The sequence below is a fragment of the Lepisma saccharinum genome, chromosome 20 (assembly GCF_977018435.1).
Source record: "Lepisma saccharinum chromosome 20, izLepSacc3.1, whole genome shotgun sequence".
Lineage (NCBI taxonomy): Eukaryota > Metazoa > Arthropoda > Insecta > Zygentoma > Lepismatidae > Lepisma > Lepisma saccharinum.
Window position 1 is genome coordinate 49,360,155 of NC_139248.1, and position 23,138 is coordinate 49,383,292.

At 37.1% G+C, this 23,138-nt stretch overlaps 1 protein-coding gene across 6 annotated transcripts in view; it reads right to left on the reverse strand.

Moving 5' to 3' along the window:
* Positions 1-1,416: 1,416 nt before the first annotated feature.
* LOC146003266 (long-chain-fatty-acid--CoA ligase 1) overlaps positions 1,417-23,138 on the reverse strand; it is a 281,513-nt gene continuing 259,791 nt past the window's right edge. For all 6 annotated transcript variants that reach the window (XM_083141456.1, XM_083141459.1, XM_083141457.1 and 3 more), the window contains exons 11-12: positions 14,475-14,648; positions 1,417-1,776 (exon numbers count right to left, since the gene is read on the reverse strand). In XM_083141456.1, the coding sequence (XP_082997582.1) occupies positions 1,639-1,776; positions 14,475-14,648 (312 nt within the window). In that variant the 3' untranslated portion in view covers positions 1,417-1,638. The remainder of the gene's footprint in view (positions 1,777-14,474; positions 14,649-23,138) is intronic.

Consider the following 23,138-nt stretch of genomic DNA (forward strand, 5'->3'; position numbering starts at 1 on the left):
TTAATAATTGTGATACTCATACAACAATGTGATTCAATAGAATCATGGATCTCAAGGTAATAAAGAAATCTACAAGGTTTCTTTCAAAAATTATCAGTGAGTTTAAAGTAACGTCATCATGTTCTGTTCCTCCCCTATGTATCTTACAATATACATATTTTCAATAATTTATCCCCTTTCAATTAATGTGGGTCACTCAATAAAATAATAATTTCAAGCTAGGAAGAATAATTTTTTCTTAGATGAACTTTGCAGTCTTTTTGCAGGAGAACTGAAATATTTTTATCTATTTACTACTATAATAATGCACGGTATAGCTCAATCTTGTAACTTTACATAACAATGTTGCTAAATCATTACAGAAACTGGAGAGAAATCGAAGATTTTGAACAACAATGTGTGCTTAACATAGTCGCACTAGAGGTCATCTTAAAGAAGAGTTACGTAGCTCGTAAGTAGGATGGTAGTTGTTATTGCAATCTTTGAAATGTCATTTTTATGTGTGTGTGACTCCTTAACATAATAGCTGCAGCTTCATTCACCACAGAATATCAATTTTCAAATTTTCCTTTCGACTTTCATTGTTGTCTGCACATCAGATATTAACGTGTATCCTTTTGTTTCAGTGAAATCCAATGCTTTATGATATGTTATTTTTTTTTCTCATCCAGACACTTACAAATAATAAATAATGAGATCCAACTGTGCATCCTGCAGACAGGTCCCACAAGTAGCTTGTGGATTGACTGAGGTATGTCACATACTGTAGACGACATTATATCACTGTGTAAGAGCACTTGATTTATGTTTCTTCAATCTTACGCCATTCGTAACAAACACGACAACAAAACCTGCGTCAATGTACGGAGATAGAACAACCAAACCTTCACTTCAAATTCAACAAATTCTCTTATAAAATACATAAAGGGTGCTTGATTAAGTGAATACACCAATGCATGTATAACATGCAAAGCCAGTGGTCTTATACATACCATAAGTGCTATTCTTCAGTGATTTATCCTCCATGATTTTCGTGGACATGCATATGCTTGACATGTTACAGTTTGCTAATCTCATTTCTTTGCCAATGGATTAAAAAAATGGCCATGTTAGTTCTCAGGAATGTTTTGAATATTCTTTAATGATAGAAAAAGTTATTCTAGACTAACAATATGATTTGCGTTTGCACTGGCTAATAAATATAGCTTATAATTAATAAACTATAAGCAGGTCAACAAAGGGAGTAACAATAGTGTGTTTCCTTCAAGTTGGTTACCAACTCATTTAAGTAATTGAACCCTATGGTTGTTAAGAAGCAGTGAATGAAATAATTTATCTAATATTAGCATGCAATGTGGACTAAATGGATGAATCACGTCAGTGAGCAAAATTCATTATAAAATATATTGGCAACTATCACTATTTCAACATTTCGTTTTATTATCTAACATTAGGTCATCGTGGACCTCACCAAACAGTTGAGTTTTTCTCCATTGTTTGTGATTTCCCAGTAACACTTTATTGCAGTTTTAGCAGTTCTTACCATAATGGCTTGTGCAGAACCACATACATATATTTCAGTAATATCACTTCAAAATTTCATTCACTTTTTCTCAGTCACCTAGGAAGAAGCCGCTCCTACGTTAATTTAGTGTACATATCTTCAATTTGTGGTTTAAAGTATTTCTTCAATTGTGGCCTCTTGCTCTTCATTGTAGGTGTCAGAAGACCATTTTGCACCGAAAAAGGATCTGGGTGTAGATAGATGTCTTTAGCCTGAAAGAAATTACGTACGTGTAGTAAATGCTTACTATTTTGCATGCTGTAATGCTTTGATTACACAACCTCAGTTAAGATCCACAACTTGGCTATCATGACTAAACTATCAACAGTATTGTAGTCATGAAATATGAGGAAAAAAAAGCCAATTGTTTATGACAAGTGACTGGCAACAGATTGCGTTTGCGCAGTAATATCAATTGGTCCATTGGCAACCCAGAAATCATATTTTTGCTAGTCAGCTGTTCGTTATCCTGTGAATTAGAACTTGTTAAAATGCTGCATGAATACACAATCTTACCAGTTAACACTAGAACGGTGAAGGAACTGATACCTCTTAGAACAATGGAAAGGGGTCATTGTTCTTATCCTGCACCTTGATGTTACATGTTCGGAGATGTCCTTCCTAAGAACACTACCTACATAACGACATGTAAACTGTGACAAGTGGGAACATGTTAAAGACAGGATGACACAGGAACAGCAACCGAATGCTGATATTGCAGCACACATAAATGAAACTTTACAAGGGTCAAATTGAACCCTCCCGCTGTTCTAGGAGTATAACATGAAATTTCACAGAAATAAATTATATTTTCTAGATTTAAATATACCATCTTAAAAAGGACAAAGAATTATGAAAAGTTACAAAATTTTGAGGAAAAAGTAAGAAAAACAGGATAGTTATTAAAGAAACGGTGAAGGTAGGGGTCATGAACCCTCCCACCGTTCTAGTGTTAAGAAGTATGGTCTGAGATTTGATTTCTTAATGCCAAAGGCCATAATGCTGCCGAAATTCACCCAGAATTGTGTGAAATGTAAGATCTGAGTGTAATGAGTAATGAGAAAAGAAAGTACAGCAATGATGTTGTGCATTCACACCAACCAAAGGCAAAAAAGTTCAATCACACAAAAAGTCATGGAAACCGTTTTCTGAGACCAACAAGGCATGCTTTTGGTGGATTTCATGGAGCAGGGGAAAACAATTACATTGCAGGTGTACCGTTAAAAACTATCAAAACTGAGATGTGACATACAAAACTGGTAACGTGGAATGCTGCACTAAGGAACTGTTCTTATGCATGACAATGATAGACCACATGCTGTTGCCCTCACTCTCCAGACAATTCAGAGGTTCAGATGGGAACTTTGTGTTCCATAAGATGAAATTTCTTTAACATGTATATGTTACAGGGCACAATGAAATGAAGAGTTATGCCTCTATAAATAAATAAGTGGATAGTAATACTCAAGTAATTAGGGAGCAAGTTCAGTGGTGGAGGGTTTTGATCTTGCTAACAAAGTTCCCCGGTTCGAGTGCCAGCCTGTACATGGGTATTATTGATGAGTGGCCCTTCATCAATTCCATCTAAACATCACTCAGTCTCATTATTGCAATAACCAAAGATGGCAGAAAATTGACCTAAAATAACCCTAATCAATCAGTAAGGAGACACTCACACACAGCTCCCAAATTGGTGAACACCTCAGTTCCAAGCACATATTTTACAGTATATTATTTATGAGTGCAAGATAAACACAGCTAGCACAGTACCAACATGGAAGCAGAGTATATTTCTTGAGGTGATTATGTCAAGTTAAATACTCTGGAGATCCTGAAGAGTGGCATCTCAGTTTTAACAATAACGGTAATACACCAATAAACCATATTGCAATGGAAACAAACTCACTTCATGATCAAGTAGATGTGTTCAGATATAAGCTTCCTGAGATCAAAAACACATAGCTAACCACTGGTAATAAGTAATTATTGTCTTTTTCTGTTCTTTACTGTCTTTTATTCTTTCTTTGCACTTATTTTTACTTCAAAATATGAATTATTTATCTAAAATAGTGAACAGAATGTGTTTAAAAAGAATGTGAAGGACAGATACATTAATTTGCACATATTGCATCTAAAATATACTCTAATATACTTCAATATATACATATCCCATAGTGAAAATATTACATATAACTATCATAACTGTATGCATATAAATCTTATAATTTCATTATTTTATTTAACTTCATCATTATTATTATATTATTCATTGTTCCAGGTTACTGAATATATATATGTACTAAGCACAAAACCAACAAACATTAGATACCTATGTTCAACAATTTATAGGTAAATCTGTTGTTTTTTTCCCATTATATATACATATACGTATATATACCTATATATACAGAGCATTTGCTACAAGACTCGGTGGCAAGTGGCCCGCCGTCAGCGCCAGTGAACGGGGTCCGCGACAGTCTGTTTTTTTCGCTCTCACTGCCTTCGCTCTCTTTCCCTTTCTGTTGACGTTGCAGACTGACGCCAGTATAATCCTCCATCGGAAATTGTTTTGTGTCGTGTCCGTGTGTTGAAGATTGTGGCTTAATATGACACCACAAAAGTTTACATTACAACAAAGGATTTATCTTGCAGAGTGTTACTTCATGAAGAGGAATTGTGGAGAAGTGCGATGACGTTTTGCAACAAAATTTCCTGGTGTTCCCGTTCCACATAGGACCACTATATTAAACCTCGTAAAAAAGTTTAAGAGTAATAGGGTCAGTTCTGAATAAAAGTGGAAAGAAAAATAGGGAAATCTAAAAAATAAAGTATACAAAGACAATCCGCACACCATCCGTGAGTTAAAAGAGAGTATTGTACGAGAAATCGGGAGAATTACAGTAGACGAACTTGCACGTGTAAATGCCAATTTCCTTTGGAGATGCCAGGAATGTGTTGCAGCAGAGGGACATCATTTTCAATACCTTCTGTAATCAAGGTTAGTACACAATATGAAAACTGTAATTTTAATAGCCGACTCTAGCGACTGTCGCTGACCCGTTCACCGGCAAAGACAAGCGCTGATGCTGGGCTGCTTGCCGTCGAGTCTCGTAGCGAATGTCAGGGAATGCCCTGTATAATTGTTCTTATTTTTATTGATATGTAATCCTTTTCACTTTTTTTTTTCTTAATGTATACTCTTTATTCCATTGTATTGTATTAATCTTTCAGACAAGGGTCTGTTGTAAGAACAGCCCTAGAGGCCAAAACACGTCCTCTCTAATAAAGATGATTTTATTATTATTATTATTAGTTGAATTCTCCTGTCAGAAAAATAATGATCATTTATTGTTATACTTGTGTGTTGAATTTCTATTTCTTTCTTTTTCTTTGTACATACCAATAATTCTTTGCTTTACTTTTATATAATGTGATTTTTTCGACTGAGCATATTCTAGATTAGCATGTCAAATTCTCATAATGTTATCAATCACAAATTTACTTGTATGTGTGCGACATGTGTATTTGTAGCTAACTTCTAAATGTAATTAGCCAGCTGGAATTTTCTATTGGTTCCAATTGAAATTTCAATTGGATTGAATTGGTTTCAATTGGATTGAATTGTTTTCAATTGGAATGAAGCAGATTCTATCAGATGCCTAATACAGCTATTGGAATGTATTGGTTTCAATCGGAATCTGAACTGAAATCAATTGGAAAATCAAGACAATTTCCAATTGGTGAATTGTATCCAATGTAAGTTTGTATATACTGTAGAATCAATATGTTATAAATTCATTTATAGACTCAAAGCATAGGTAGTTTAATTCTTGACACCACATTTCCTGTAATTTAGAAGTTCTTTGGAAAAACAACATACTTGATCTGAATTTCTTCTGAATTCTAATGCATACTATACTGAAGTCAGATTTATCTTAATAAGTTCCTAAGAAGAATATTTTTTTAAGAACCAACTGAATCTTAAAGCAGCTAGTAGTTGGAATAAATGCTCACATTAGTTCCTGTTTTCTTTCAATATGAAATTTCCATGGTTAATCTTATGTGTATGGAATGCAATTGGAAAAATGAGCAATCTTTTGTTCAACTAAGTCAATCTCGATAGTGTTTTGTTTGTTCATTTGATATGATCCACATTGTTATGTGACGTCATCAGTAAAAGATATGTCACTAATGTATTTATTTTTGTAAAAGAAAGCGTAATTTCTTTGTTATTAAATGTAATAATGCACCTTGTTTGTAATATATATCTTTTGTTTAATGTTTATTGTATTTTATGCTCTGTTATGAGTAACTTAATGTATCTTTGTTTGCAAGAGTGCTCTATACGAATTTGTATTTCTAAAGATGTATAGATGTCAGTCTTGTTGATAGTATCCTTTTGTAGATAGTGAGTGATTCATCTGTACTTTAATCTGTGTTCTCGAAAAGAGTATAAAAGCGAGGATATCGCGTAAGAATCATCACACTTTCGCCACGGATCGTCGAAGCTTTTTAACTTAAAAAGAACTCCTCGGTATTGTGCATACATCCTGGTATGGTAGTTCGGGGCGCAAGCTAGGCCTATGTGAACATAGGTACGCCGATAGCCATGCATTGATGATATGCACAATACTGCAACTATTCTACGTCAAATAATAAAGTTAGCCTAAAGATTAATTTGAAAAAAAAAAAAGGCTAAAGAGCAAATATTGGCTCAGTTATCATTGCATATCTCTTGGTGTGGTAGTTCGGGGCGCAAGCTAGGTCTATGCAATCATAGGCTTGCCGATAGCCACGCATTGAGTTTATGCGTTTTAGTTGAGTCAATTCATCGACAAAGCGAAATCCTCGCTTTCATCTCAAGTATATTTGCATTATAATTGCAATGAATAAAGAATAAAACCTTTCAGTTTATATATACTGCAATAATGTGATTTTATTTCTCTGTGCAGTGAATATTGTCTTTGCCTAACACTACCCCTGTACCTGAGAGGAGTCTGTGTACTTCACCGAGTCTCATCGTTCACCGCTGAGTATTATTAAGTTAATATTAATAGTATAATAATACGACGCGTACGTTCTAAGTTAGTTAGTCGTTAGAACTTGTCAAGTGGCAGCTCAACGTGTTGGCCCGATTTTGTAGTGTACAAGGGCAAGACCATTGTTTAAAGTTGAGATTAATTGTGCAAGAGCACTGAACTTTCATATTTATAGAAAAGCACAGAACTACTTCGTTCGAAATGGAAAGAAAACATTTGCGTAGCGCAAATAAAAATCTTGCTTCAAATTCAGAGCTTAATGTTCCCGATTGTTGTCGGAACATTGATAAAGATAAAACCACATTTGTGTGCAAGAAATGTACAAAGCTTTTACATTTTGAATGTTGTGGCCTAGATATTCGAACTGAAAGCCACGAGTCTACCGATTTGGTTTGTAAAGATTGTGAATTATTGTCTACGGATAGTTCATCTGATCCATTAAATATGTTCAACGCATTAAAAGCAATGATTGAAGGAATTAGCAAACAACAAGTCGAAAGTATGGGAAAATTACAGGCTGATATTAGCAATGATATCTGCAAACAGTCTGAAGCACTGAAAGCTGATATTAAACAGCAAGCTGATTCCATTACCAGCTTGAAAGCTGATATCTGCAAACAGTCTGAAACACTGAAGGCTGATATCTGTAGACAATCTGACATATTGAAGGAAGATATCCTCAGAGAATGTGCGTTGCTAAAGGATGATATCGGTAAGCAGCACGATGAATCCATGAAAGCTTTAAGAGCTGAAATAGGCGAGATGGCCTGTGAAATACAACAACTAAAGTCTGAGAACGAGAGTACTAGGGCCCGATTCTCTGAAGAAATTCGGCAGGCTAGAGAGATGGACTTTGATGAGTTCCGGCGTAGCTTGGCAGCCGATGTTAATAAAGCCACGGAAAGTGTTCGCATCGATGTAGAGGATATTAATTCGAGATTCACTGAGGAGTGCAATAAGATTATTGAAAAACAGCTGACGATGGAACAGATATTGGCCGAGGCCGAGGCTGACAAAATACAGTTCCGGGCTGAGGTCCAAGAAAATATTAGTCAGATTTCAGTAGTTGTGTCTCAAAGAAGCAAGGACGTTGAGGAAATAAAGACTCAAGTAGAACAGCTTACGAATCAGTTAGAGACCATGCACGTCACCCGACAAACAGAAACAGAAACTGGATCTCGAACAGCTGGTCATCCGTCTGCAGTTGCTGAGAGTGCAGCGTTGCCAACCGTGAACATTGAACTAAATGAAGCGATGGACAGAGCCGGTGGAGAGAGAACTAGAGAAGACAAACAAGTCTGTCGCCCACGAGATACACCTGATTCAAGAGGTAATGGAGTGGCGTCTGCTGTTCCACCTACCTTTAGTCTTTCGGGCGATGACAGAAGTTACAGAGAGCGTGAATCTCGCAGGGCCCGGCACAGTCTTTATGAAGAAAGGACAAAGAGGAAACGTCTAGAAAGGAAGAAATATCACAGTTCCTCCTCTTCCAGCACCACCTCTGACTCTCAGTATCAAGCAAAAATCAGGAAGCGAACGCGAAGGCATGGAAATTCAAGGAGCGGGCCAGATGAGTCGCCGCCAAGAACTCAGCGATCAGCAATGACTGGAACTCCAAGGATGGCAGACCTTAATTCCTTGTCGAAGTTCAAGGGAGACCTGGAAGCCCAGAATGCTGAACAATACTTAAAAGAACTTAATATCAATTTTGATTTAATGCAGATTCCATACGAATACCGATTGGAAATTATTCCTCGGCTTTTCAAGGGCCAGGCTGAGCATTGGTTTCGAGCAAACCAGTTAGAGTTCAAGTCCTATTCTGATTTCTGCCGTCGTTTTCGCAAACAATATGCTTCAGAAGAGGCCAAAGAGAGGCAGCTGACAGCAGTGAGATCTCGCCGATACTTAAAGCAGTCCGGTATGAGCATGGAGGAATATGCCTGGTCTATTTACTCAGCCTACCGCAATCTGTCTGCTCGTTACATAGAACCTGAGATTGTGAATTTAATCATCTCCCAGCTTCCATATAGAGCTCGCAGTCTGAGTCTAGCTAATTCTCCTCAAACTGTACGGCAGCTAGCCGACTTTCTGAAAAGGTTCGAAGTGCTTGAAGAACAGGACAGTTGGAAGCCTGTGTGGAATAGGGAAGGTGCAGGCCAGGGAAATGCTCCCAGACAAAATAGAATTGGAAACCAACAACCCAGAGTCAGACAAGTTATGCAGAACCAGAGGAATGGATATTCCAATTACAACAGGCGGCGTAATCCTCTGAGAAGGGATGGCAGGAACAACTACACACGTGGGCCGCGTCGTTCCAGATCTGATCCAGAAGAACATTCCCGTGACTCTTCACGTAACGCCTCTGAACCCAGTAACTTCAGAGCGACGGCGCCTCCGTTTGAACCTTCAGCTTCACGTTTGACGAACGAGCAACGTCAAAGCGTCGACATGACGAGAGACTTTTGTTGGGCTCCATCGACTAGTGCTAATCCGAGTGGTATACAGTCGGATTTAGCCAGTCGCCCAACGTGAATTCTTCGTTCCCGATCACGGTTGGGCTAAAATCTTGGACTTCTCTGGGAACAGATGACAGCGTTATAAATAGTGAAGACAATCATCTTTTTGTTGTGCTGACTCTCAATGAAGGAGTACAAAGTTTTGATAGAGCACTACAACAGGCAGTTAGAAAGGAAAATTTACCCAGGGCTCCATTAATTAAGGCAACTGTAACAGGCGTCGAGTTTATTTGTGTTCTGGACACTGGCAGCGAATGTAATCTCATGAGCTACGCCATTTGGAAGAAGATTAAAGAGAAGCTGCCGTCATTGCAGTTACAAACATGTCCAGATGTTAGGCTGACTGATTTCACTGGGAGAAACAAAACTAGAGTTGTGGGATGTAGACAAGTATATCTGGAGATTGCTGGAAGAAATTTATTGGAGGACATGTTTGTCTTGAGAGGTCTCGAAGCTGACTTTATTTTGGGCTACCCATTCCTCAGGAAATATGAAGCAGGAATTGACCTACAGCGCGAGAAGTTATCCCTCACCGTAGACGGAGTTCCGGTAGAGCAGGACCTCGTGAATAATGGATCTTCGAAAGGGACGTATGTAAGAAATGTCCGTGATTCCCATGTCGATCAGTGGACGGCTAGTCCTGACGACATTCTGCAGAAGGTCAATGCGAATGAGATTTTATGCGAAAGGGGTAGAAGCCAATTGAAAGACGTCTTATTGAAGCATAGAGATGTATTTTCCGAGAGACCAGGTACTATTAAAAACTTCCAGTGTGATATTGAACTCACCACCACAGAACCTTTGTACCGATCTCCATATCCCATACTAATAGCCTAAAGAAAGCTCCTGAAAGAAGAACGGAAAAAGTGGAAACAAAGAGATATTACTGTGCCTTGATATTCATCTTGTATGAGCACCTTAATTGTTGGTAAGCCTGATGGTAACATACGCCTGCAGTCATTTTGCTGATTAATTATTCTATTTCTGAAACAACTGGATATTCGCCTGCTGAACTATTCTTCAATCATCCTATACCCAGAGAGATCCTAACCCATTTAAATTGGCCCGAACGGGAAGAAGCACAACCGGATTGGAAGTCCAAATTATTCTTAGCCCAAGTCAGGGAGAAGAAGAAGCTGTCGAAGGATTTAAAACAGAAGGGAAACGCCAAGACAGTGACAGTTGGAGACTTCGTGATGGTTAAAAACCATTCCTTAAGCTCCTCATTAGATAGGACCATTCAAAAGTTATTTATGTTGTGGATAGGACCTTATCTAGTGGACAAAGTGGAAAATAATGTTGTGACATTGCTAATTCCAAGGACTAAAGAATTATATGGTAAGGTTAACTTGGATAACGTAAAACTGGTGCGTTTTTCGGAGGATAAAAAGAAAGAATTTGTAATTTAAAACTAAGTTTCCTCCAGGTAGATAACTTCCTTCCTGAAACTTAGTTTCCGAAAGGAAGGGGCAGATGATATGATCCACATTGTTATGTGACGTCATCAGTAAAAGATATGTCACTAATGTATTTATTTTTGTAAAAGAAAGCGTAATTTCTTTGTTATTAAATGTAATAATGCACCTTGTTTGTAATATATATCTTTTGTTTAATGTTTATTGTATTTTATGCTCTGTTATGAGTAACTTAATGTATCTTTGTTTGCAAGAGTGCTCTATACGAATTTGTATTTCTAAAGATGTATAGATGTCAGTCTTGTTGATAGTATCCTTTTGTAGATAGTGAGTGATTCATCTGTACTTTAATCTGTGTTCTCGAAAAGAGTATAAAAGCGAGGATATCGCGTAAGAATCATCACACTTTCGCCACGGATCGTCGAAGCTTTTTAACTTAAAAAGAACTCCTCGGTATTGTGCATACATCCTGGTATGGTAGTTCGGGGCGCAAGCTAGGCCTATGTGAACATAGGTACGCCGATAGCCATGCATTGATGATATGCACAATACTGCAACTATTCTACGTCAAATAATAAAGTTAGCCTAAAGATTAATTTGAAAAAAAAAAAAGGCTAAAGAGCAAATATTGGCTCAGTTATCATTGCATATCTCTTGGTGTGGTAGTTCGGGGCGCAAGCTAGGTCTATGCAATCATAGGCTTGCCGATAGCCACGCATTGAGTTTATGCGTTTTAGTTGAGTCAATTCATCGACAAAGCGAAATCCTCGCTTTCATCTCAAGTATATTTGCATTATAATTGCAATGAATAAAGAATAAAACCTTTCAGTTTATATATACTGCAATAATGTGATTTTATTTCTCTGTGCAGTGAATATTGTCTTTGCCTAACACTACCCCTGTACCTGAGAGGAGTCTGTGTACTTCACCGAGTCTCATCGTTCACCGCTGAGTATTATTAAGTTAATATTAATAGTATAATAATACGACGCGTACGTTCTAAGTTAGTTAGTCGTTAGAACTTGTCACATTATCTTTTCAAGTGTTGTGGGTCAGATTCTTTGTTTAAAGTAATTTTTTGCCATTTTTGCATGTATAAAGGAAGAACGATATGTCAATTTATGACTGAAGCAGCATGTTTTTCAATTTTCTATAACTGTGTTCAACACAATGAAGCTACAGAGTTAAAAACGTTCATATACGAGGGACGATCAGGTTGCTCCGACCCTAACATAGAAAGAATGATGTTATGATTGATTTTTTATTTTGTTATTGTTAAGTGATCCTTTATATGTTTCATTCTGAATTGCAAGTCTGAGTAGCGTACAGTTTTCTATGTACAGGGGTTTAACTGAGTAAAGTTGTGTCAATGTGCCAGAATGGAGAAAACCGAGGTGAGAGCGGTGATCAAATATTTTGTGAAGAAGAAGTGGACGGTATCCAAAATTCATGAGGACTTGGTGGATACACTAGGGGACACTGCTCCTTTATACAGTATGGTGAAGAGATGGTGTCATGAGTTTAAGTGTGGGAGAGAGTCGTGTGAGGCTGAACATGCAGGTGGAGCACCAAAAACTGTCATGATGACCGAAAACTTTAACAAAGTCCACGATATCGTGCTGAAGGATCGTCGAGTCACTATCCGTCATGTTGCTGAGATGTGTGGCCTGTCATATGGCACTGTGCAAAACATAATTACCCAGGAATTGCGAATGAAAAAAATTACTGCAAGTTGGGTCCATCGAAACCTCACCCCAGATCAGAAGCAGACCCGAGTGCTCATCAGTCAAGAACTTCTTGGCAAGTTTCGTGCTGATATCGACGATTCCCTTGCCCGATTTGTAACTATGGATGAAACATGGGTCCATCACTTCGACCCAGAAACAAAAATCGCAAAGCATGGAGTGGATATACCCACATTCTCCACCAACGAAGAAGTTCAAGGTGCAAACGTCAGCCAAGAAGGTGATGGCTTCAATTTTGTGGGACTGCAAGGGTATCCTTCTTGTGGACTATCTACAAAGAGGTCAAACCATCACTGGCACATACTACAGTGACCTAATCAAGAAATTACGTGATTCCATCAAGAAAGAGAGGCGTGGGATGTTGACCCGTGGTGTGTTCCTTCACCAGGACAATGCTCCTGTCCACACCTCACGCATTGCGAGGGCCGCTATCGCAGATGCATCATTCGAATTGTTGCCCCACCCACCCTATTTCCCAGATTTGACCCCCAGTGATTTCCATTTGTTCAAACATTTGAAGAATGACATTTGTGGGCAAAAATTTTCTGATGATTCTGAGGTGATAAGGGCTGTGTTGGAGGACCAGTCAGAAGAATTTTTTTTGCAAGGTATCCTGGCGTTGGAGCACCGATGGGAAAAGTTCATTGGAGTTGCAGGGGAGTATGTTGAAAAGTAAAAAAAAATTGAAACCCTATTGCCGCTCTTTCTATGTTAGGGTCAGAGCAACCTGATCGCTCCTTTGTATTTGAAAAAAAAAATGTATATGAAAGTTTTTCTAAGTTACAAATTCCACATGTTTTACCAGAGATTTATTTTAGTTGTTTTATATTATTTCTTCATTGCATTTACAGTTGTATAGATAAGAATTTTTCATAAGCAATATATTGAAAACAATAAAATACTTTCCAATAGAAACCAATTCATTACAATTGACCAATTGATTCCAATTGACCAATCTGTTCTGATTGACCAATCGGTTCCGATAGACTAATTGGTTCCAATTGACCAATCGGTTCTGATAGACTAATCGGTTCTGATAGACCAATTGGTTCTGAGTGTCTAAAAACTCATATTAGCTATCGCAACCGATTGGAAAAATTTCCAGCTGAGCGGAGACCTATAATTGGGCAGCTAAATGCCTGTTGGTTCCCCAAACTTACATAAATAAATAAATCTCATGGGGGAAAAACAAACTAACTCATTAGTGAAAGAAGCAGGCCCACAGCCCCATTTGGAGGAGATATGAGCCAGAGAATGTAAAGGGTAGGGTGACCATACATCCCGTTTTGACCAGGACAGTCCGATTCCAAATGCATGCCCTGGTTGTCCCGTTGATATTATTAAAAACCCACTATTTGTGTCATTTTACAAAAGTCTATGAGTTAACTTAATAACCAAGGGTAAATTTGAGAGTCATTTAATTGTAGTGGAGAACATTCGAGCAGGATGTATTGTTTTGTGTGTGTTCTGTAGAGCAGTGAATAAGCATGGCCAAGAGGCGTACATGTAATTTCAATATGGACCTGCAAACAAGAATTTAAATTTCTGCATTTTGACACAAACTGAAAAAACAAATCTCGTGTTGTGCGTCAGGTAAGTGGGGTAAGTTTTTTGGGGAGTTTTATGAACGGTTGGTGAAGAATAAAACTGTTCTCAAGAAAATTGGTTATTCTAATAAATACTTTTGGCATTCCTTTGGCATAGGATTAACATCAAAGGAATCAGAAACACTATGTAAGTCATACCGAGATTATAATAAATAATACTTTTGACAACGGGAGATCATATTTCATTTATTTATTTATAACTGATTTTTCAGGGGGAGGAGAAATTGACCTCCTTGGGATGTCCCATTTTTGGGTCAAAATATTATGGTCATGCTATCAAGGATGGATGTATCCATTGAACTCACTTAAATGGTTATAACCTATTGTAATTATATTATAGTTTCAAAGATTCACTACCTTCATTGTCTGATGTGTCAGATACAAGTTGCACCTGAGACAATGAAGGAAATTAATAAGTTCTAACCGAGTGTAACTAGCAACATGGATATAGTGGCTTTCATATAAATCCTAAACATATTTTCCATATAACATCATGAATGTAAGGAGAGATTGGTGACATTTTTAAGTATTTTATTACATTATGAAATATCAGATTGCCAAATATTACAGAATGTTATATCTACATACCTGTTCAAATGATTTAAGGCCGGCTTCCTTCCCCATCTGGGTCATGTCATCCATGATCAATTGCTTCACCTCCGGATGAACGCACAGCACAGACAGTGTCCCTGGGATGTTGTTCTCTGCAGCCCATTTCTTCACTACTTCTACATCAGGTACAACCACCGCAACAATGCAGGACTGAAAGAGAAAGTGTGACTAATTACAGAAATTTGAATCGTTCAGTATACAGGGTACTTAATGCTAACATACTGAAGTTTAAATACAAGACAGTCAAATGTTTACGAATTTTATCTAGCAGATTTCTGCATATAGAGTTGCACAAGTTTGCTGTATTTTAGTATATATGAGGGCAAATCGAAAAGTCTTTGCTTCTATTTTTTTCAGCTGAAATATTAGTGTCATTGAGAAACCGAGATGTACCTTCAATGCAAAAGAATTTTCTTGAAAAGGGCCCAGCATTAACTTTTGGCTGCCCTGCGGCACAGTGCTACTGTCAGTTTGCAAAGATGGCTGTAGTACTCAACATGTCCACATTGTATGAGCAGCAAAGTGTTATTCATTTTCTATGGAGCAAGAGACGAAAGCTCATCAAAATCCATAGGGAAATTCAGCCGACGTATGAGGACAAGTGAGAAGTGTGTGGTGGTGGTGTTGTGAGTTCGAAAATGGCTGAGAAGACCTTCATGACAATGAGCTCGCTCCTCATTCACAAAAGAAAACAAGGGCCTCCCCGATGGTGCAGTGGTAGCATCGTCACCTTGTAATCATGGGCTCCCAGGTTCAATACCCAGTGGAGGCACATGGCACAGTGGTTCGAAAACCACTTTAAACTGTAGGTCCAGTCCCGATTAGCCTCTCTGTGCATAAAGTGGACTTAAAACAACAATTCAATCACAAAAGAAAACATTGCTCATGGTCTTCTGGGATCGCCGAGGACTACTCCTGCTGAATTTCATGTCACGAGGTTACACCATCAATGCTGACAGCTATTGTGGCACACTCTCACATCTGCAAGCTGCCATCAGATAAAAGCGCCAAGGAATTCTCGATGTGGACAACGTTATTTTCCTCCACGATAACGCCAAGCCACATGTGGCAAACAGGACCATCAACAGACTTCAGCCATTCTAATGAGAGATTCTGAAGCATGCACCGTATAGACCTTGTCCACGTGTTTGGTCCACTGAAGAAGTTCCTGGCAGGACAGAGGATCATGATGAAGTGAAGACCGCTGTCCGGTGATGGTTCTATGATCAACCAGCCAAATTCTAAAACAGAGGCATCACCAAACTAGTGGTGCGATGGGACAAATGCCTGAACCGCTGAGAAGCCTATGTGGAAAAAATAGTGCATGTTTATTATTTCCGTTGAGAAAAAATTGGAGCAAAGACTTTTCGATTTGCCCTCGTATATCCATTGCTGCTCCACATATATTTTCAAGTCTTGAGTTAGTGCCTGTACATCTCAGGAAGAAGAATCTTTGGGATGCAGGTGCAGTCACTTATGACTTATTACGAATGTCTTTCCACCTATCTGCCTGCAAACTGAAGCCACTTGATCAGTGTTGCACCCTTAAGGATGTTTTGTAAATAACAGTTGATATATTATTAACATACCTGATGTAAATTTGACCTGTATACAGTTTGTCATGTAATTTTTATTGGACTTTTAAGGTTTTAATTTGACTCTCCCAGTACAAGAAGCAATGCACACCATTAAGAGGAATTACACTTAACAGTTTTCATAGATTGGCAACACTGGCCCATCCTACACCACATAATGGCCTCCAACTAGCAGTTTATTATGCCACAAAACCTTGAACTGTACAGGACCATATTTGCTGCCATCAAACTATTTAGTGAAACAAAATTTGTTGATTCTTCAGTCAGACTTTTACATGCAGTTTAATCGATGTTTGCAGCTTTTTCAATTGTATTCTTCAGTAAGTTTTTCACAAGAAGATTGTGTCAATGATACATAAACACCTGAGAAATATAGATGTGTTACAGCAGGCAATATTGAGTTACCAGAATATGGACTCCAGCAGCATACAGGGATGCCTAGAGGGAGGGGTTCATGAGGCACATAGCTTCAGAGGAATTTTTTCAAGGGGTGGGGAAAAAAATAACATATATTTTTTATAATATGATAAATAATAAATAACTTAATAATAATGAAACAATTTGAAAATATATTTTTCTTTTATATTTTCCTTCATCAATTTCATTGTATCATCGCTCATCCTCATTGTCACCATTAGTCAAAAGTGGCAGAAAAGCAACGTAAAATAACCAAATTAAATCAATATATCAATTACATTCATACAAAAATTTTGGGGAATTGACATTTTTTTTTATATAAAGGAGGATGTACCACAGCTTACAGAGAAAGTAGTGGCACTCTATTAAATTAGTATTTTCTAAATTTGCAGAAAACTTAATCTAAACTTTTCTTGCTCACTTCACTATTGATGCAACCTATTCTGTATGATTTCACAATGCATATGAGGTGGATTGTGGTGATGCGCAGAAGAGGGCAGAATAAGCAAACCCCAAAAAGTTGTAATAGAGTGACCATCATGGCTCCCCATGAACATGTAGCCAGGGGGAGGGCTGGGGGCTGAAGTCCCCCCACCATGCCAGAGATCCTACAAATATCTAATTTAAATAGTGCAAAGTGGTAATTAATTTTACTTCCTTAGTAGGATTAAACATCTTGTATAATAAGTTGTAATATACTGAGAAATTCATCTTCAGAGCTGCTACCCTCCCACTTTTTTGCCTTTAGATGGTGGCTGCTGATAAGTGATGAGGCTCGTCCCGAAATAAAATTCTGTCTATGAGCCTGGCTCTCCAAGAAAGTATAAGTGCTCTATTAAACTAATGTTACTGTCAGTTTGCAAAGAAGTAGATCTAAAAATTTTCATGCTTATTTTGGTTTGAAAGTAAATAGATCACAATCAGCCTAATTCATTCATTCTAGGGCATTTACATTAATTGCTGTAATGCCTCTTACAATTTTGTGAGATCAAGGGGAGAAGCTAAGGCAATGGTTTGGATTCTATGTAAATTTGTAGATCCAGTCCTAACTAGCATAATGTGTACAAGTAACAGTTGGGCTGAAAAGTTCGTAGGCTAACATAGTAAAAAATATTTTTTTGACAAAATTCGATTTTATTATTCAATATAGTTGCCTTCGAGGGCGATGCAACGATTATAGCGGTCATACAATTTTTCGATGCCATTTTTGTAGTACGATTTCTCTTTAGCTTCAAAATAGGCCTCAGTTTCGGCGATTACCTCTTCATCAGTGCTAAATTTCTTTCCAGCGAGCATTCTTTTAAGGTCTGCAAACAGGAAAAAGTCACTGGGGGCCAGATCTGGAGAATATGGTGGATGGGGAAGCAATTCGTAGTCTAATTCATATAATTTTGCCATCGTTTTCATTGATTTGTGACACGGTGCATTGTCTTGATGAAACAGCACTTTTTTCTTCTTCAAATGGGGCCGTTTTTTCGTGATTCCATCCTTTAAATGCTCCAACAATGCTATGTAATAATCGCTGTTGATGGTCTGGCCCTTTTTGAGGTAATCGATTAATATAATACCATGCGCATCCCAGAATACTGATGCCATAACCTTGCCAGTCGACTGTTGCGTCTTTCCACGCTTTGGATTCGGTTCATCACGTGCAGTCCACTCGGCTGACTGTCGATTGGACTCTGGAGTGTAGTTATGGAGCCATGTTTCATCCATTGTAATATATCGACGGAAAAATTCGTGTTTATTATGGTTGAATATTGTTGCTGTTAGTTTTGTATTAGCAACTAAAACAAATATATTATTTGTTTTAAGAAAGAAAAATACGGAAATCTACTTACGAATTGGTATGTATTACACTATATCCCATAATACATACATAATTAGAACAGTAACAGTGATAATGAAATGTCTTTCTTCTTATCAAAGATTTTTATCATTAATGCAACTTAATTGTGAATGTTATAAAAAGATGACAGTCACAATAATCTCCCCTCCTGGGGTGAAGAAAATATAGACATCATACTTTGAAGGCTTAAAAAGATACAAGATTTTAAATATACACATCGAACAGTTACATAACTTTAAAATATTCAACATTCAAAACAACATTTAATACTATAACAAATCTTTCAAAGAATGACAATCAATTCAAAACTACGTTGTTACCCTTGCGCACCTATTTGTTAACATTCAACAACAGCTCGTGTTTCTTCTCCAATGAACAGTGGAAGGGTTTGATATTTTGTAAATTATGTCTACATTTTATCTTTGGTCCTACTAAAGACGCCAAGTTCACAAAATTGTTCTTAACTTCCTTTAAGCAAAGCAATATCTGTAAGTAACCCAAATATTAAATTATACATTTGGTATTTGAGCAATAAATTAAATAAATCATCAACTTCAGCTTCACAATATTCGTTGCCATAAACTTTCTTATGAATATCTTCTTTAGAAGCTACATAACCACAATCATCCACATGAGAAGATTCAAATGTCAAAGTTTTATAAGATCCAGCTACCTAATGTAACGACCAAGTATTATTTGTGGAACTCTGAAAAAAAAGGAGCCGATACTTCCTGACCACTTAAATGGATTAGTTCAACAGTAGACATACGATAATTAATTATAGCCTTGAACTTCCACAAAAATGATGCTCCCAAGATCAAATCGGCGTGTAATTGTTTAATGTTCTCACAGGGCTCCCACTAGTAACATTATTTACCGAGGAACATTCTTGATTTAAACTAATGTCATTGCAATTCATTCCATTTCGGAAATTTCCATTGTTCCTTGCTGAAATCTCTGAGTTAGTGTTAATTGAGTCACCTCGCAATTCTGTATTGGTCGGACTTTGAAATCTTCTATTCCTGTTGTATCTAGGTGCATCTGTATTATTGCCATTACTAGCGTTCCTTTGAGTGTTTGTTCTTCGATTGTTATTATGAAAGTACAAACTTCGATCATTACCTTGTCGCCTATAGCTCTCTTGGTTAGCTCCAGATTGCCTATAGTTGGTTCTGGGATTCCTAGCAGCTGGTTGGCCCATAAGTCTCTCTGAAGCTACTGTTTGGGTAGATGAATCGCTGCATGACTTATTTTCCATAGACACTTGCCTTACAAAATGCCTAGATTTTTCGAACCTATTCGAGTTGTACTCCCCACTTATATAATCACCAGGTAGTGACAAAGATTTGGTTTTATCACTAGAATATAAGTCTATTGCCCAGAGTTTTTGTGTTAATTGTTTAAGGTTGGAAATTTCGTGACAACCCACATTCTTAGAAACTGTTTCTGGCAATTGCTTCAGAATTACTCTTATTATCTCAGCTTGTTTAGGCTTTTCTACAAGGTTGCAATAAGATGAATATACCTTCAATGCGTACGCTTCTAATGATAAACCAGAAGATGTGTTGTATTTACGAGAACGCAAAACTGTCAGTTGGCTTTCTAACAAATCATTCGAAGCAAATTGTTCAAGAAACTTGCACACAAAATCATCATATGATGAGAAATTCCATCTTTCACTATTGAACCAATACGCTGCAGTATTGTAGAAACATTTGTGAATAACTTGCAGGCGATATTGAGAAGATACACCAATCAAATTTAACATTGTTGTCAGCTGGTCTATAAACTCCCTAGCTGATTGTTTCGAGACGTCACCTCCAAAACGTGGTAACTGGCTTAGCTCATTTACACGAATAACTTTACCTGGGCATTCTCCAAATTGGTTTCTTGAAGAAATATTTGTATTACATTCTGCACGCGCAGGTTTACAAAACTGGTTTGATTCAAAATTTGGAGACTGAGAATTCTTAGAAGAAATGTTAATTGGATCATTCAAAATGTCATTTCTGGGAATGTAATTTTGATTATAAAACATCGGACTCATTGAAGTTGTAGCATTTGTATTACCAGCCACAGTATATATTGGCTTCTCACATGAAGGTGTATGCTGAAAATACATTTGTGAAATTGGATTATTTGAATAAGCTTTCGTTGTACAACACTGAGTTTCATTATGAAAACTGGCATTCAGATGACTTCCATAACCATAATGGTTAGTAGAACAAAGTTCATTGTAATGCACTCTATTTGTATTCTCCGAAAGTGCGAAGTTCCTATTGGCCAACGGATGTGTAGTGAAATGAGCAGGTGATTCGTCACGTGATGGAGGATCCCACAAATAAGATGTATTGGAAAGCCTGTAGGTAAAATCAGTTCCTAAAGAAGCGTTCTGACCTGATTTACGTTTAGTAATTACAGGTACATCAATATCAGATGAATCATAACCGGAAGAACCAACACCACGTTTGTCACTTCGAGCACTATCCCGAAATTTAACATTTCGTGATCTTCGATTTGAATTTGCGTTATTTGTTTGACAAGTCACATGCTCAGTTTGTTTACTATTTCCATCCTCTTCGCTCAGTTCTCGTCTTCCATTCAAAGTTTCGTTAGCAACACTGTTGCTGATGGCATTGCCTTGCTCCAAAGAAATAACCCTATCTCTAAGGTCATTTACCAAGGTTTCAGAGCTACATGTAGCAGTCTGAACTACCTTCATTCTATCTAATTCTGCATTTAATGTTTCAAACCTAACCTCATGTTGAGTAAATTTCTCCATAATTTCCTCATTGCAGACTTCCAACCTTGCCAACTTTCCGTCATGACTCTTCATTTGTTCTTGAATATCTGAAACTTCGACATGCATTGTACTAATACCTTCATCCAATTTACACCTCAACTCACTGCTAACATTTTGACAAGTTTGGGCAACATCTTGTAACGAATGTTCAATATGATCAAGCCGGCCGTTAAACCTAACATTATGCTGCTGTAATTCATTTCGAATGGCTTGAAACTTCTCTTCCAGATTTTCATTATTTTGTTGCAATTCCCTTTGTAACATTTCATTATTTTGTTGCAACTCCTTTTGCAACATTTCGTTATTTTGTTGCATATCCTTTTGCAACTCCTTTTGCAACATTTCATTATTTTGTTGCATATCCTTTTGCAACTCCTTTTGCAACATTTCATTATTTTGTTGTAATTCACAGCGAATGCTCTGTTGCAACTTTTCTTGAAGATTTTCATTATTTTGCTGCAAACTTTGGGTAACCGTAACTTGAAATGCAGCAATAATCTTGTCCAAGTTTGGATTCACTGTACTTGTATAAGACTTTAACAAAAAAGGATCAAAATCTGGTTTACAAGATTTACAAAAATAGCTTTCATTAGAAGAACTAAATATTACCCAGTGCATTACAGTCAAATCTCTGCACTCCAAATGTTCCCATTTATTGCAGCTATTGCACTTCACAAGACGAGAATCTGCAACAAATAATATTCTTCGTTGGGTCAGCATTTTCTTCAATAGTTTCATTTTCCCTGAAACTATCGACGACATCGGATCTTAAGAAAACTCCCGTTCTTAAGTTGTAAGAATGTTGTTTCCGATCCATTATTTAAAGTAATCAGAAGATAACTTCCACACTATATACACGAATCCTGGCTGAAGGTCGCCATAATTGTTGCTGTTAGTTTTGTATTAGCAACTAAAACAAATATATTATTTGTTTTAAGAAAGAAAAATACTGAAATCTACTTACGAATTGGTATGTATTACACTATATCCCATAATACATACATAATTAGAACAGTAACAGTGAAAATGAAATGTCTTTCTTCTTATCAAAGATTTTTATCATTAATGCAACTTAATTGTGAATGTTATAAAAAGATGACAGTCACAATATCGCTAAACATTGCTCCGAATCATCAAAACGTTGTTGCTTTTGATCGATTGTGAGCACGCGCGGCACCCATTTTGCACACAGCTTTCGCATGTTCAAATATTCATGCACAATATGTCCAACACGTTCCTTTGATATTTTTAAAGTCTCAGCTATCTCGATCAACTTCACTTTACGATCATTTAAAATTATTTTGTGGACTTTTTTGATGTTTTCGTCGGTAACAGCCTCTTTGGGGCATCCACTGCATGCATCGTCTTCGATGCTCATTTTGCCTCGTTTAAATTTAGCAAACCACTTCTCAACGGTTGATTTTCCTGGTGCAGAGTCCGAATAATGTTTATCAGGCCAAGCCTTGGCTTCAACAGTATTTATTTTCGCCAAAAAGCAATGCTTTATTAACACACGAAATTCTTTTTTATCCATTTTTTCACAATAACAAGAGCTGCTTCACTCACAATGCTATATCTCACGAACTAATTATCCGGCAGCTGTGAAATTTATACACGTATCTTTTGAAGGTTAGTACTAAGTAAAAATCACATGGATTTAATTCTAGTAATGCCATCTATGAGTCAGCCTATGAACTTTTCAGCCCAACTGTTAGGCATTAAATGTTGTTACAGTTTTTTTTCACAAACTTTTGTATGTCAAAAATATTCTGAATAAAAAATTCTGGATATAGGCTAGAATGCAATGCATTGCAGAAAAATTACATATAATTCAATGATAAAATACCAAAGAAAAGTATACAACTTTTTATAATTCAGTAAAAGTAGAATAATTTATATACCATAGTTAAATAAGAAGATTGAATCAATTCAGGTTGATAAATGGGTATACACATTTTTTTTTTTTTTTTGAAAAC